At 44.6% G+C, this 14518-nt stretch overlaps 1 protein-coding gene across 1 annotated transcript in view; it reads left to right on the top strand.

The window, feature by feature from the left end:
• The first annotated feature begins 483 nt into the window (after positions 1–483).
• Positions 484–14518, top strand: part of nsmfa (NMDA receptor synaptonuclear signaling and neuronal migration factor a) — a 34774-nt gene continuing 20739 nt past the window's right edge. The window contains 4 exon segments of the mRNA XM_062412255.1: positions 484–700; positions 11401–11462; positions 11739–12623; positions 13736–13808. Of these exon segments, the coding sequence (XP_062268239.1) occupies positions 630–700; positions 11401–11462; positions 11739–12623; positions 13736–13808 (1091 nt within the window). The 5' untranslated portion in view covers positions 484–629.

Here is a 14518-nt window from a genome sequence, read left to right as displayed (position 1 = left end):
TCGTCCTTGGCTGTGGACAAGAGTCTCTGCTTGCTTTCCAGTGTGGAAGTGGGCGAGAGAGTGGTTTTAACAAAATGACCAATTACATAGCGCCCGGTGATGGATGAATAAAGATACACAGGTAATGGTCCAAAAAAGGGATGCGGTGAAGAGCAAAGGGTTCAGTGGCACCACCAGTGTCCAGAAATACCTAATGTGCACACGCCCCCTCCCCTGATGGTGAAGATGATGATGAAGATGATGAAGCCGTCCTTCTACCATTGCATTCTCACATCAATGAGAGAGAGAGAGAGAGAGAGAGGGGGAGAGAGAGGGGGTGTATTTTCAGCCACACACTGCTCATATCCGGAGACACACACACACACACACAGAAGGAGAGAGAGAAAGAGAGAGGGAGAGAGAGAGGCTGACGTCCTCTCCTCCTCCTTTTTTTGCATCATTTGCTCTGCAGAACTCGTGCGTAACGTGCCTGCTCCTGGATTTCCCATCACTTCAACTTTCTCTTTTTTTGCAGCATTTTTTCCCCCCCTCTCTCACTCCCTCCACAGTCTCTCATCGTCTCATCCCTCCTTTCCTCCGACTCCTTTTGGAATGAGCTGTTTTCCTGCCTGCGTCGGTTCCATGTCAGCATGGGAACTGCCGTGTCCAAGAGGAAGAATTTGAGAAACGATGCGATATCTTCCGTGGCAGCAAAAGTTAGGTGAGTGCGTGTGGCGCTCGGTTCTACCTGCGATGTATGTGTTCCAGAAGCTTCTGGGAGTCTGGACTGGAGGGGGTTCAGTCTCCAGGTGGGAGACAAGTGGAGAGGCACGTGTGTTTTAGTGAATTACACCGCTGCGTTATGTGTGTCTTTGTAATGCGCAGGGGCTCTTTGCGCGGACTCAGTCATGGTCCTGAGCAAATGTGTGTTTAAATCCCACTTTATTCCCTCTGCACCGCCCCCGTAGTGAGCACATGAAGCCGACCCGAGGGGCCGAATAACCCGCTCCAGTCATCCTTCCTCTCTCACGGGGCTGGATGGATGTTTGCCTCTGGCGCGTCGGAGCTTTTACGGTTGTTCTGAAAGAGCATCATTGTGTAATGAAAGTCATGCAGAGGCAAAGCGAGGGTTTCTGTGACTCACATCGATCAAGCCCCCTCCTTCATTGTCTCACTTCGGCCTCACCTGAAATAGCTGTTTAAAAAAAACAAACTGTTTGGTTTTTATAGTAATTTAAACAGAAACGATTTTTTTCTTTCTGCCCGGGACGCATCGATCTGCAGGGGGGGGGGGGCTGGATTGCGGCTGCCGGCTTCACGCCCCGGCGGGCAAATGATCCAGCTGTCAATTAATCAATCACTTGTAATCCATCGGGTCGTTTGCGGTGATCACCCATCACGGTCAGTTACAGGGGCAGTCACAGAGGACAGGGGGGTTGCTCGTGGGTCCAGCAGCGCGAGGACTCAGACCGTTCGGCTGGAGTCCAACCCGTTAAGAGCTGTTAACGACTCCCTCCGATAAGACACTCAGGGTTTATGGGCTGCATGGATTTTTATGTCTTTAAAGGGTCACATCTGCACGCAGCTGCATACGTGCGCTTGCAGCTAAACCCCCCACATCTGTGCTGCTGGCTGCATGCACCGTCTGCAAGGGGCTGAGATGAAGCTGCAGTTTGGTGAGGAGCACGTGTGTCTGTGTGATCCCATGCCTGCACGTGAAGTGCACACAGGCTGATTTCCTTCAGAGTGAGATCTGAGCGTTTCCCGGCTCCACAGCAAAGCCCCAGTGTGTCTGACTTCAGATCAGTCAATGAATGACCTTGACTTGAGAACAGAGACTCCAAACCCACAGATGTGGGCTGATGTGCTATTACGTCATTCTCTCTCTGAGTATTTGTGTGTGTTGTGTTGCATTTCATATGCATGTCACATTTACTTGCATTACACAGCCTGTGCAGGCAGAGCAGCGTGCAAGTGTGCCACCTTGAAAGCAAGATGAGGATGTGATGCCCATACTAAACAGAAAGTGACTACAGAGGGTATCCTGAGCAGTAATCCTATGAGAGTGTGTGTAGTCCATGTATTACTCATGCTGTGGGGACCTGAATATGTTTACACAGTCCCTTCACAGAGACTTGTCGTCCTTATGGGAACTAAAAGGAAGTTCCCATAATGTAAATCATTGTATGTTAAGGTGAAGACATGTTTGAAGGTTAAGTTTAAGGCTCAGGTTCAGGTTTAGCGTTAGGGCTGGGCAGGTAGTAACTGTGTAGGTCTCCAGGAAATAAATCTGTAATGTTCTTTGAAGTCATGGAGACACGTGTGTGTGTGTTTGTCTGTGTGTGTGTGGTACACCAGTTGTGTCAGATGTAGCTCCATTTTAGACCTGAAGAAAAAAATACTATCCTTTAGACCAACTCTCTCTCTCTCTCTCTCTCTCTCTCTCTCTCTCTCTCTCTCTCTCTCTCTCACACTCACACAAAGCATTGCACAGCTATCCTAATTAAGGCTTTGCATTGACTTTCCTTTAACATGGACATTCTTAACAAAACCTTATTCCCAAACCTTAAGCATAACTGCTTCATATATAACCAAGATTCCCATCTTACCATTAATCTTAACCAGAACCCCAGAGGACCCAGAGGTCCCCATGAGGTCACTGGTGCTGACAAGGTCAGTGTTTATGCTGGAAAATGTCCTAAAGAGGTACAAAAACGAGTACCCCATTATCGGTTTCACACCCTCTCTCTTTCACTCACAAGCACAGGAGCTCAAACACACATTATCCAGAGTTTAATTTTTAGGGATTTAATGGCAGAATGAACCTTGGCTCCCATAGACGAGGAAATGCAGCTGAATCGCATCCAATATTTATCAGTTTTTCACCTGCACACAACCTCATGAATGTGGAGGCGAGCACCGAAAATTGTTTTCACTCCTCTTAACCTCACACACACACACACACACACAAACACAAAACTACACACACACACACACACACACATACTGTATCTACATGCATACAGGCAGTGTTGCACTGAATTGCTCACTCCATCTCATTATGCCCGCTCCTCTGTTCTCCAGTGTGTCTGAAGGGCAGCCCGGACCCTGAATCCTCTGAATCTTAAATGTTACAGCTCTGGCTGAAATGTCCCTTGACATATATCAAATATAAAATGTCCCAAACACTTTTAAAACCCTTAAGTTCAACCTATGATTTTAACTCCTAAGAATCAGGAGTAAATCTCAACTCACTCGTCATTCCTCATAACTTTACTCTCTTGCACAGTCTTAGAGAGAGAAAGAGAAAGAGAGAGAGAGAGAGAGAGATAGAGAGAGAGAAAGAGAGAGAGAGAGAGAGAGAGAGAGAGAGAGAGAGAAAGAGAGAGAGTCTATAGAGTGTTCCACATTAATTGCTTTGGATGGCAATGAATCTCACAGCCATTAAGAATTGTGATCCTTTGTGGAAATGGCACTAGCGTGATGTTAATCTGACCTGGTGTTGTATCCGAAAAACCCTGTGCGTCTTATTTTGAAAAGCACCAACAGACGAGCAGTGTCGTCACCACACTTGCGGGTGAGCAGGTTCATATTGGAATACATACAGAAAACATTAAGGAGACTCAGGTTCCCTCCTCATGCCCGATGTTAATCCGTGCGGATGTCATCTTAAGTTTATGGATGTCTGGTTATGAAACAGGTCACACTCTCTCCTCCAGCCGGCCACGAGAAGTAGCGAGCAACTGAGAGCCAGGAGAAAAAAAGAGAGAGAGAGGAGAGAGAAAGGGAGATTACCTTCAATTTACACACCAGTACTCTGCGACACTGAGTGAAGGAGCGCATGCTTTGATCATGCTGACAGCTTGAGCTGTGCTGCGGTTCGGCTGAAGGGCATCGGACAATAGCCGTCCCTGGGTTGTGAAAGATGGTGCGAGAGATAAAAGCGTTGGTCCTTACCGACGGATGCAAATTAAATATTGTGCCTGAGTTCATTCAGGACACTCGACAGGTGCGACTGTCTCTGTCATAGAGCTGCCGTCACTCAGTCATGAGGTCAAAGGCTGTTACATAACGGTCTCTGGTGTCTTTTTTTTTCTAATTAGATTCAGTCAAGCTCAACAAAGTGTCAAATTCCCTGTCAAGTTTTCTCTTCTCTTTGCCGAATATCTTGCTTCCTCGTTTCCTTTTCATTTTATAAATGTATAAACACAGTATATATTAGTCATATGTTCAGTATCCATCTCATTCTTCTTTCCTCCTCTGTTCTTCAATCAGACGATTACATTACTGCTATAAATACGCTGAAGGAGGCAGATTTTACAGTCGGAGGAATGATTAGGACTCCAGCAGTGTTTTCTGATTGTTTATCTGTCTGCTATCGTGCATTTTTGTTCTGCTCTTTATTTATCATTTGAAAAAACAATCCCAACTCAAGACTCCTCAGTTTTTTCAAAAATAGATGTTCAGACTTTCCAATCTTTAGGCACTAGTTCCACAGCTTGAGAGCAACTGAGCCAACTTATCTCATTGGCTGATCCACAGCTGAAAGCTCAAGAACCAGCTTGTAAGACATTGAAGATCAATTGTATGGTCCTGTTTCACTAGATCATTATTTTTTCTGCCAAGTTATACTTCAAATGTATTGTGATCTTTTTTAAACATGCAATTAAAAAAATCAAATGATCGGCAAACTGTTCAAGTTTCAATACAAATTTGAATTTGAATTTCCCATCAGCTAGTGTTGAATTGTGTCAATCGGCCACTGCATTAGCACAAGTAGCTGCTTTTCACGTTGTGGCTGATCCGTGTATCATGTCATATGTGTTTCTTGGAATCATTTGAGCAACGTCTCTGCAGATATGATATTTTGTCTAGTTTTCTAGCAGTCACAAGGTTCATAAGGATTTATTAAGACTCTTTCCAATGCAGCTATTTGTCTTTCATTGATACATACAGTGAATACACCTGTTTGCAATACCTCAGCCGTTTTTCTGCCATTTATACTCAGGTTTCATTTTGCGCTTATTGAAGAACCTGATGAATGGAAACACAAGTCTGCTGTGAAAAAAGCTGTGTATCCATTTACAAGTTGGAAGTAAATAATATCTAAGCTACTGCGGTGAAACCGACAGCTGCGTCTGTTGTGTTAGTGTGTGTGTGTTTCTAAACCAGCTGCACAAAACGGTGCTGCAAGTGGTGGGGGACAATGTGGAGAGCCACTACTGTACTGACATTTTAATCAGCTCCCTGATCAGTGGCTTCGCTCCCAGAAGTCCCATAATGCACTGCACTTTCAAGACTGCAATTAAAGCTCTGTAAGTCCCCTTGGCCCTCAACCTGCACCACAGTGCTCTCAACAGGTCCTCATCGCTCCAGCTGTGAAGTTTTGTGTCTGTATGCGCCGCTGTGTGTGGGTCTGTGTGTATGGGGAACCCAATTCAATTAGTCCATGTGAGAGGAAGATTCGATTAAGGAGCGTTCAGAGTGAGGAATCTCTTTGCTTGGCAGCCCATTGTTTACGGTGGAGAGACACCCAGGAAGACATCCGCTCTGATGACATCCAGACCAGTGGGAGCACTGCCAGGGGAACGATTGCCCGGTTTCAGCCATGAGCTGCTGTCCTCTGAAGATATACTGTCAAGAGATGTTTAACAGCACCAGGATCCACAGGGAAACGGCACATGATGATTGGATAAGGATCGATAATGGAAATACTGTACGTGGCAATGAAACATTTGCCATCCCATAACTACCTTTACACAAGTCAGCTGGTACATTGCAGCTTGAATTCAAAGAAAACTACAAAATAAGTGGATTTGTATTAAGAAGCAGATAAAAATAGAAGTATTTAATAAACAAATAATAATAATCATGCTTTCAGCTAATTAAGTAAAATAAACAAGTATACTGATTAAATAATCAATGTTACATACAATTTATCATTATCGTCCTCCACCATGACATAGGGCTGCGTGAATTATTTTAAAATTGCAATCTCGTTTTTAATTGACAATGATCCTGCAGCATTTTAATCAGAGACATCAGCTGCATCAAAACAAGCGCCCCTACTCCCTCCAAAGGAATCTAAAGTAAACCCCACTTATCTGTGCTTTCTCCCTCAGCCAATGACGGCGCGGCGTTACCCCTACAACAGTGAGTGAGTGGTAGAAAAAAAAGAAAACATAGTCGCTTTTTACTTTCTTTTAATAAACCATGGTTTGGTTGCCTGGCACATATACAAGCAAACCCAGCTGGGAAAACTGGCCATTGATTGATGGGTATTCATAAATGTGGGCGAAAAAGAACATTTAGGACAATCAGAGAAAAAGAGTCAAAGATAAGTGTATAAAGTTTCACTGGAATTAGTCACATTTCAGCATCTACATCCATTAATAAGCAGAATGAGAGAGAAGGAAAAATAACATGTTTACAGTTTTGTAATGTTCCCATGCTAGTATCTAGTTTACCATTGTTCTGTCTGGGTCCATTTAAAGAGTTGAAGCGCTGAGGTGCATCTTCCTGCCGTCAAGGAGCGTTTAATGCGTCTGCAGAGTGCTTAGTGGAGTTCGTGGGGTAAAGTGTTCAGCAAGTGGAGTGTGTGTAATTGTGTCTGACTCATTCAGCTTGTGAAGACGCTAAGTACGCGGCGGGATCAGTTGAACCGTGAACCCCGACAAAGGCTCATGTTCACTCAGCAAGGAACAGAACAAATGACCACGGACAGGAGATGGGAGCTTCAGGTGTCACATTATACCCACTCAAAGTTTACATAACAGGATTAGAGCTACTTCTGGAATTTAGTTCCATCCCACACGATGGACCTTACAGCAGCCTTGTCATTTCATCAATTGGTAATGAGCAGCTTGTTTATGTCTCAGGTGAGATATCTCCGGAGTATTTATTTTTCAAATAGTGATTTGCAAGGGTTTCGAAAAGCACTGATAAATAATGTCATGTTGAAATGGAAATCACAAGGAGACGCTAATGAAATAAAATCACAAAGTAGAATGGTAGCATATCACCGCCAAGCTCAACTATTCCCTTAAGATCAAACAAGCAGCACAGAATAACACACATTCATTTTTCATTAGGATCCATTGTCTCTTGGGAAACTGGTGAAAATGGGAAAAAAATCAACCATATCTTGCAATGCAGAAAAAAACACACCCTGGAGCCACCCCTGTGTCCAGATCCACACCTTAATTTATGGCTTCTTTCTTGGCTCAAGTCCCATTCGTCCACTAAGTATCGTGAAAGTCCGTTCAGGAGTTATTGTGTTATTCTATTGACAAACAAACTGACGGGGCAAAACCATAAGCTCCATTGTGGAGGTAACAACATCTTGTTGTATTTGAGATCGAGGATTGTTTCCAGTATTCCCAGTTGTTGTGTTCAAGGACACTGTGACGTTTCTCTTGGCAGCAGAAAAGCACTGCACCCACCAAGCAGACTGTCAGGACATTTAACCCTCATGTAAGACAAAAGACAAACTCAACATATACATAGGGAATGGGGAATGTGGATTTGGTCTGGAATTTTGGAATGGTATATCTTTTTTTTTTCTGAGCTCTTCCTGGACCATGAACTGACGTTCAGAGTCGATTCAATGTGAATGGACACAGTACAGTTATACACTTAAAGTTAGAACATATTTTTTATTTTTTATTTAATTATCTACAGTTCCATGACAACTGAACAAAGTCCATCTACGTTGAAGACATGTGATTTGATTATAGGCTCCAGAAAAGCTACTAAACAGAGTTTTGAATCTGGAAAACATCATCAATAGAATATCCATTGGGGGAAACATGCAACATCAGTGTAATGATCTTCTCAGGTACAGGCCGGTTTAAGATTTCACTCTCACAGTGTCCATCTCCTCTGCCTCTACATTGCTATGCATCCATTATCTATACCACTCATCCTCTTGAGGGTCGCAGGGGGAGATGGAACTGACCCCAGCTCATATTGGGCAACAGGGTCAGAGAGTCAACATACAGAGACAGACAGTGGAAAGGCTCCTATTAACATTACCCATCAGCAAACTCCACACAGAGAGGCCATGGCCGAACCAGGATTCCCCCCGAGAATCTTCTAAATATCTAATTCCATCTGATCTCATCCACTTGAACTTGATCCTGCACCATTCTTCCTGCTCCTGTTTGACTCGTGTGCTTACATTGTCCCACTCCAAAATAATATAAAATCAAATTTTAATCAGCAGCAACCTCGAGAGGCATTAAACTGCAGTTTTCATATTGTCCATATCACACTCAATGAGCCCTTTGAGAGGGTAAATGAGGATTTTAAAGTTGAGTTGATTTTCAAATGGTTTCGTCGCCCTGAGGAGGAAACTGAACGTTCTGCCACTTGTATTTCTTCCTCCCTCACTGTCTCCATTGCGCTCTCTCTGCCTGTTTCCTCAAGTTTACCCCGCTCTGTCTCTCTGCTGCAATCCCATCTCCCTGCCTCTGACACTCCCCTCCTCCCCTCTTTCCTCAAACCCCCTGTCACATGTCTGAAAGCATGCACCAATTTCAAATCTGCCTGTGCGCACACAGCGTCTCCCTCCTCATTTCCACATGCGCTTGTAGAGTATCTCTTCCCCTCTCGCCACCTCACACACCTGTGTCTCCCTGAGGTGCTCACATATCATGTATATGGAGTGGGCGCAGTAACATGAGAGAGCACAGCAGGGGGGCACGGGTTTTGTTTAGTGGATGGATCGAGACGTATTATGCTCCATTGTTTTCCAACGGTCATGGATAATGCATGACGGAAGTTTCTCGCAACATTGTGTGGTGATTCTAACTAGAGTGGCCGTCCTGTTGAATAATAAAACAGCAGGACATAATGATTATGTCTGAGGGACACCGGCTGATAAGAGCGCACATTGCATCGATCACTACTGTCCTCAACTGGGAGTCTTACTTAAATATAAAGACAGAGATTTATCTTCAGGTTTTCTGTCCTTTCTTTTTTCTTTTGCCATGGAATATTTACAAAGGCTCACATGCACCAGAACAAGAATTTAAAGAGAGAAGATGCAGTTTGCCAGAATCGCAGTGACATGTGTGCTGAGCTATTTATAGAAGTATAGTACTGGATGATGTTGCAGCGGCACGTGCAGAACCTCTCAATAACAACCCCCCCCAAAAATCTCACTTTGGCTGAGGTCCTCAGCAACAGGAGTAAAAACGGAGGAATCAGAGAGACATGTGCATTTTTTAACTATGCCCCCCCGAAAAATGAAATGCACGTAGAAGTTCTGGTAAGCCTTGTTTTCATGCAGCAAATGGTCCACCCGAGGATGTTCTGTAATTTAAAGTGTTAATGATTATGTTTGCAGTTCTAACGTGGCAAATCAGAACTGAGGCACAAACTTCATTACGGTAATATGTTTCTGCATTAAAGTACACGATCATTAGTGTAAGTTAATGAATACAGAACACTTCCAGAGCACATTCCTGCCTCATGCACACGGCTGACAACTGACCACAGGGCGCAAATACCCTGGATCCCCAGACCCTCAAGGGGTCTGAGAGCCACTTGGCAGTTTCCTCTCAATTCACAGTCAAGTGGTTTGTGCAAATCTGATCAGTTTTGTTGGGATATGTCTACAAAACTGTAGACAGCATTCACTAAGTGTCAAAGTTGTCTTTTCAGTCCTGGTTGATCTGGCAACAGTCGTGGTTACTAGTGGTTACAGCAAGAACAGCAACAGCCTCTGTGCAGTGCAGCCAAATAAATCGATTTTGTTTTAAGTTAATCAATTTTCTGCCTATTTCTAACACGCCGTGAGCAGCTGTGATCTGATTTCATGCTGCACAGGGCACAAGCGGTTTCCCCTGCTGCAGCGGGACATAGTAAAAGCACCTGAATTCAGAGGTGCACAGCTCAGGGCCTGCAGCTTTTCAGACATGCACTGAAGTGATGTGAATTCAAATGTCTGAGTCAGTTGCTCCAGACATTTGCCAGAACTTTTCCTCCCGGTGTTGACGGCAAAAACCACAACTGATGGGAAACTGGACTGTTACAAATATCTCAGGATGAAAAGATGTGAATGTGCTGTGAACGAATGCATGTGATTCGTATGCATGGTGTGCCGCCTCCTGCGTGCTCTACCCAGGTGCGACCCCTCATCCCGATAGTGAACATGTCTGACCTGGACAATCTCCTGCTACGTTTGTGAAAGGAAAACTCAATTTCCTGTCTAAAAACACGCCAAAATAAGGGTCCCTTATAGCCTCAGTGTTGGCGTTGTTGTCGAACTCAAGCTACATTCAAAGGAGCATATTTTCAGCAGCTTAACGTTTCATTTATAGGACCTGCTCAGGTCACACATGTCCCATCGTAGCTTTTTAGAAGGTCCTGTAGGTAAACTGCTTCCTGGTGTATTGGAACTAGAAATGAATAAATAAGAAAAAAAGTGTAAGAAAGGAAAGGTGGTGCTTTAGAGCACTGTTGAGGTGTGTGTGTGTGTCTGTCAGCGGGAGAGACAGAGAGACTGCCTATGTCAATATGCCTGCTGCTTTGGACAGGCTTTAATAATTGAAAGAGCAGCGAGGGAGGAGGCGTACACCCACACACATTCCCCCTGTATGCAGGAGACTCTTCTGTACCACTCTCTCTTTCTTATCTGTGTATGTGTGTGTGAATGTGTGTGTGTGTGCATCAGCAGTCACCCCTGACATCAACTACATTAGGGAAACCTAACCACTAGGAGCAGAGGCTATTTTCCTGCTAGAGTGAAAGATGTAAACACTTAATCAGCCCCTGACAGCGAAACAACCACTGTAAACACATCAGTTTTTTTTTTTGGATCACGTCAATATAAGCTCAGTAAACTTTGCATAGTGATTTGTACACCACGTTTCTAAAAACAGAAAAATCTCACTGATTCAAGCGGGTGTGTTTTGCAATATACAAATTGAAATCTCCGAGTTTAAGTCAGTTTGCATACAGTATGTATCTTGTAATGCGACATGACAAGTAAGTACAGGAGTTAGTTGTTGAATAATGGATAATAGCTGCAGTGTTAAAATAGTCGTTAGGGCCCAGAGTAAAGAGTAAAGACAGACCGATATGGACTTTTGGGGGCCGATGCCGATTCCTATATTAGGGCCTGGAAATTTCTGATGCAACCTAAAACGCAACCTAAAACTTTCCCTCGGTCTATATCCTCCTGCTGTCTCTGTCCGTCTCTCAGCCTGTGGCCGCCTGAGGTGTGGAGATAAAACAGCTGCATCTTAATCTGTGGGTGGCTACAGTCTACAAAGAAAGCAATTAGGGTTTATAATTTACAATTCCCTTGCCCTTCTTTCTTCTCTTCTCTCCCCTTTCCTCTCTCCTCGCACTCACCCCTCTTCTCTTCCCATGAATTAATGTCTTTATGTGTGTGTCATGTGTGTGTCCCCACAGAGCAGCACGAGCATTTGGAGAGAACCTGTCCCACACACACTCTGAAAACCGAAACGGATCAGGTCAGCGTCTCTGCCATCATGCCATTTGTCCACCCCTCTCTGCTGCTCTGCATATTCCTTTGTGGTCTTTAATCCTTCCTTCACCTGCTTTACCTTATCCTCTGCTGAGGCGAGGCACATTAGTGTGTACTACAATGGCTGATAACTGCAGAAAGAGGATGATAGTATCCTCTGTCATCCTCAACTTGTCTTCTTCTTTTTTTTTCCTTTCTCTCTTTTTCTAATCTTGGTCTATTCCTCTGACACTCGTGTTTGCCCTTCTCTCCAACCCTCTAGCTCATCTTCTGTGTGAAACCTTGGTGGGTCCTGACCCAGAGTCACAGAGTGACACGAGTGGCCCCAACAACAACAACCACCTCCACCCCTGCGCCAACACCGCAAAGGGCTGTGAGGACAACCCTGAGTCCAGCCTCGTGAAGCAGCCACTAGGCCTGTTCCAGCCACCTCCTCCCTCCATCACCATTTCTAACAACCCAGCAAGGCTGTCCCTTGAGCGCAGCTTCTCGGCCGAGGAAGACCAGCTGAAGTGTGTAGAGTGCACCCTGCAGCCTGCCCGCGTGTACACCATCACTACCCAGCACGGTATGCTGATGAGCAGCGGCCGGGGCAGCAAGGAGAGCCTAGAACTGGACGTCCTGAAGGAGAAGACGGGGAGTGGCGGGCCGGGATCCAGAGGTGGCTTGATCCAGCCCTCCACCTCCCCTTCCTCCGCCTCTTCATCTCCGACACAGTACCACCATGGCAGCAGCCGTGGGGCCAGCAACAGTGGTAGTAGCCACCACCACAGCAACCATCACCACAGCAACCACCACCACGGGATCCACCACCATGCCGCCGCAGGCACCAACTCGCCGTCCAGCAGCGGGGCGGGTGGAAGCAGCAGTGGCAACCAGCAGCAGCCTTCCCACCGTTCCCACCACCACCATCACCTGTCACAACCCCCGCTGCAGACATCTGTCAGCGCCCACAACATCCGCAGCTGGGGCGAGGGTGGAAAGGGGGATGCCGAGTGCAGTGGGCTGGCCTGTGACTCGTGCAGCGGCGTCCCCTCGCGGAGCCAGGGCTCCCTGGACCTGGAGAGTGCGCCCCGAGAGGCAGGCAAGCATCACAGACGCCTAGAACGGATGTGGAGTGTGGACCGGGTGACTGGGCTGGAGAGAGGTGAGAGGGTGGACGACACAGAGGAAGGGCGAGGCGCTGAAATCCAAACAGGGCTGGGAGGGGGGGGAGCAGGGCTGATCATGAGGCCCTGTGGCTGGGATCAACAGGTTTGGTATCAGACCAGAGAGGAAATTGTATTTGACTACTTTTAATTATCTGGAGGAAAAATACTCATTGTGATCAGAATAGACTGTAAATAAGGATGGACAACATGTCTCCAATTCCTCCAATTGTACAAAACTGAAGAACAAAAAAGTCTGCACAGTAGTGATCCTGGTGTGGAGTTGTGGAATCAAGATCCTGCTGATTTATGAGCTTGACCAATCGCGAGTCAACCTCAGCTTTCAATCTTGACCATTCAGACCATTTTTTATTCCATCAAATAACTAATTGAAACTCAAATTACCAGAGAAATAAGCATTTGAACAAACACTTGACATGATCCAGATGATTTTGCCTCACTTTTGAGGAGATGTCTTGTCTTCCATCGTCATATAAAGTCTATGATTAACATGCTTAAGGGCAATGAGATTTTGCTAACGACTATTTTTTACAGAAACATAAAGGATCCATTTAATGTCACTTTCCCATTAGTCAGTTTGAAGTATTAACTCATGGCTTCTTTTGTTATTTTAAGGCCCCTTCAGTTAACTTTTTAAACCTTTCGTCCATATTTAGTAATAAATACATATAATACATGTTTAATTCTAAGTTGCTTTACTTTGAAATAGAAGTAAAATAAGTTCAATCGCATATTGTTTGGAGTAACATAGATTAAAAGTGAGCTAGTATTAAACTTTTAGGTTCAAAGATACTTTTTTCAAATCTATATCCTCTCAGGTCTGGTGGGGATTGAGGGCTTGATGTTGGATGGTACGTGGTGGTCTGTAGTTCTGACTCTCCGTCTCCCCATCTCTCTCCCCTGCTGTCTCTTCCTGTGTGTCTCCCTCCCTCCATTTGTGGAGTGGTGGACTGTGGAGTGCCGGTGACATCACTAGTTTTGTGCTTCCATATTTCTACTGTATTTATGACAACATTTGCCAAATGCGGCAGATTTTTCTTTACTTATCTCCACTTAACATCGGTATCATCATTTCTCTCTGTGATTGCAGAGGACACTAACTGGTTCCCCAAGGAAAACATGTTCTCCTTTCAAACAGCCACGACGACCATGCAGGCGTGAGTGTTTCAAAATCACATGTACACAAACATACAAAGTTAATGTACCTTACCTGTGTTTAAGCATGTTTTAGATCATTAACTGTAGATTGCATACTTTACACTAGCTCCAACAATTTTCTCTGTCTTATATTGACTTCCTTCCCGCCAGCATGATATTTATTTTCAGTCCACTCAGCTATAAAATCAGCCTCCAGACCTGTGAGGCTTAATCAAACAGGACAGTCCATCATTGTCTCTCTTTTTTGGGGGGGCTAATGTTAGGTTATCGATCTGTGGTAATGCAGTAGAAGGCAGGATCGATTTTAAAGGTTTTCCTGTTGGTGAATTCAAGGAGCATTTGACACCATCATTGTTTAACTTTAAGATAACCCTAACCCTAACCCTGTTTTTTCAACATATTGGCTATAGACAGAAATCAATTATTTCCTAATTAGTAATTAAACCCCCAAAATAGAGACTTTGAAAATACAAAAGGCATGTACCTTTTGTATTTCATTGGCTGAATCAAAATATAGCTGCAGCTACAGGCTGAGTGAGGAGGTTACACAATTGGTTAACCAGCAGAGTGTAGGAGTTTTCCCTTTAGCCGTTGCTTACAATAACATACTCATATTATTGTGTGACAACAGAAACAGAAACATGTAAATGAGAAAAGCTAAATTGGCAAGTTGTCTGTATATACAGTATATGTGTGCACAGTGAGATAGAGAAGT

The sequence above is a fragment of the Platichthys flesus genome, chromosome 19, assembly GCF_949316205.1.
Source record: "Platichthys flesus chromosome 19, fPlaFle2.1, whole genome shotgun sequence".
Lineage (NCBI taxonomy): Eukaryota > Metazoa > Chordata > Actinopteri > Pleuronectiformes > Pleuronectidae > Platichthys > Platichthys flesus.
Note: the sequence above shows the minus strand (reverse complement) of the source record. Positions and strands in the feature narration are given on the sequence as shown.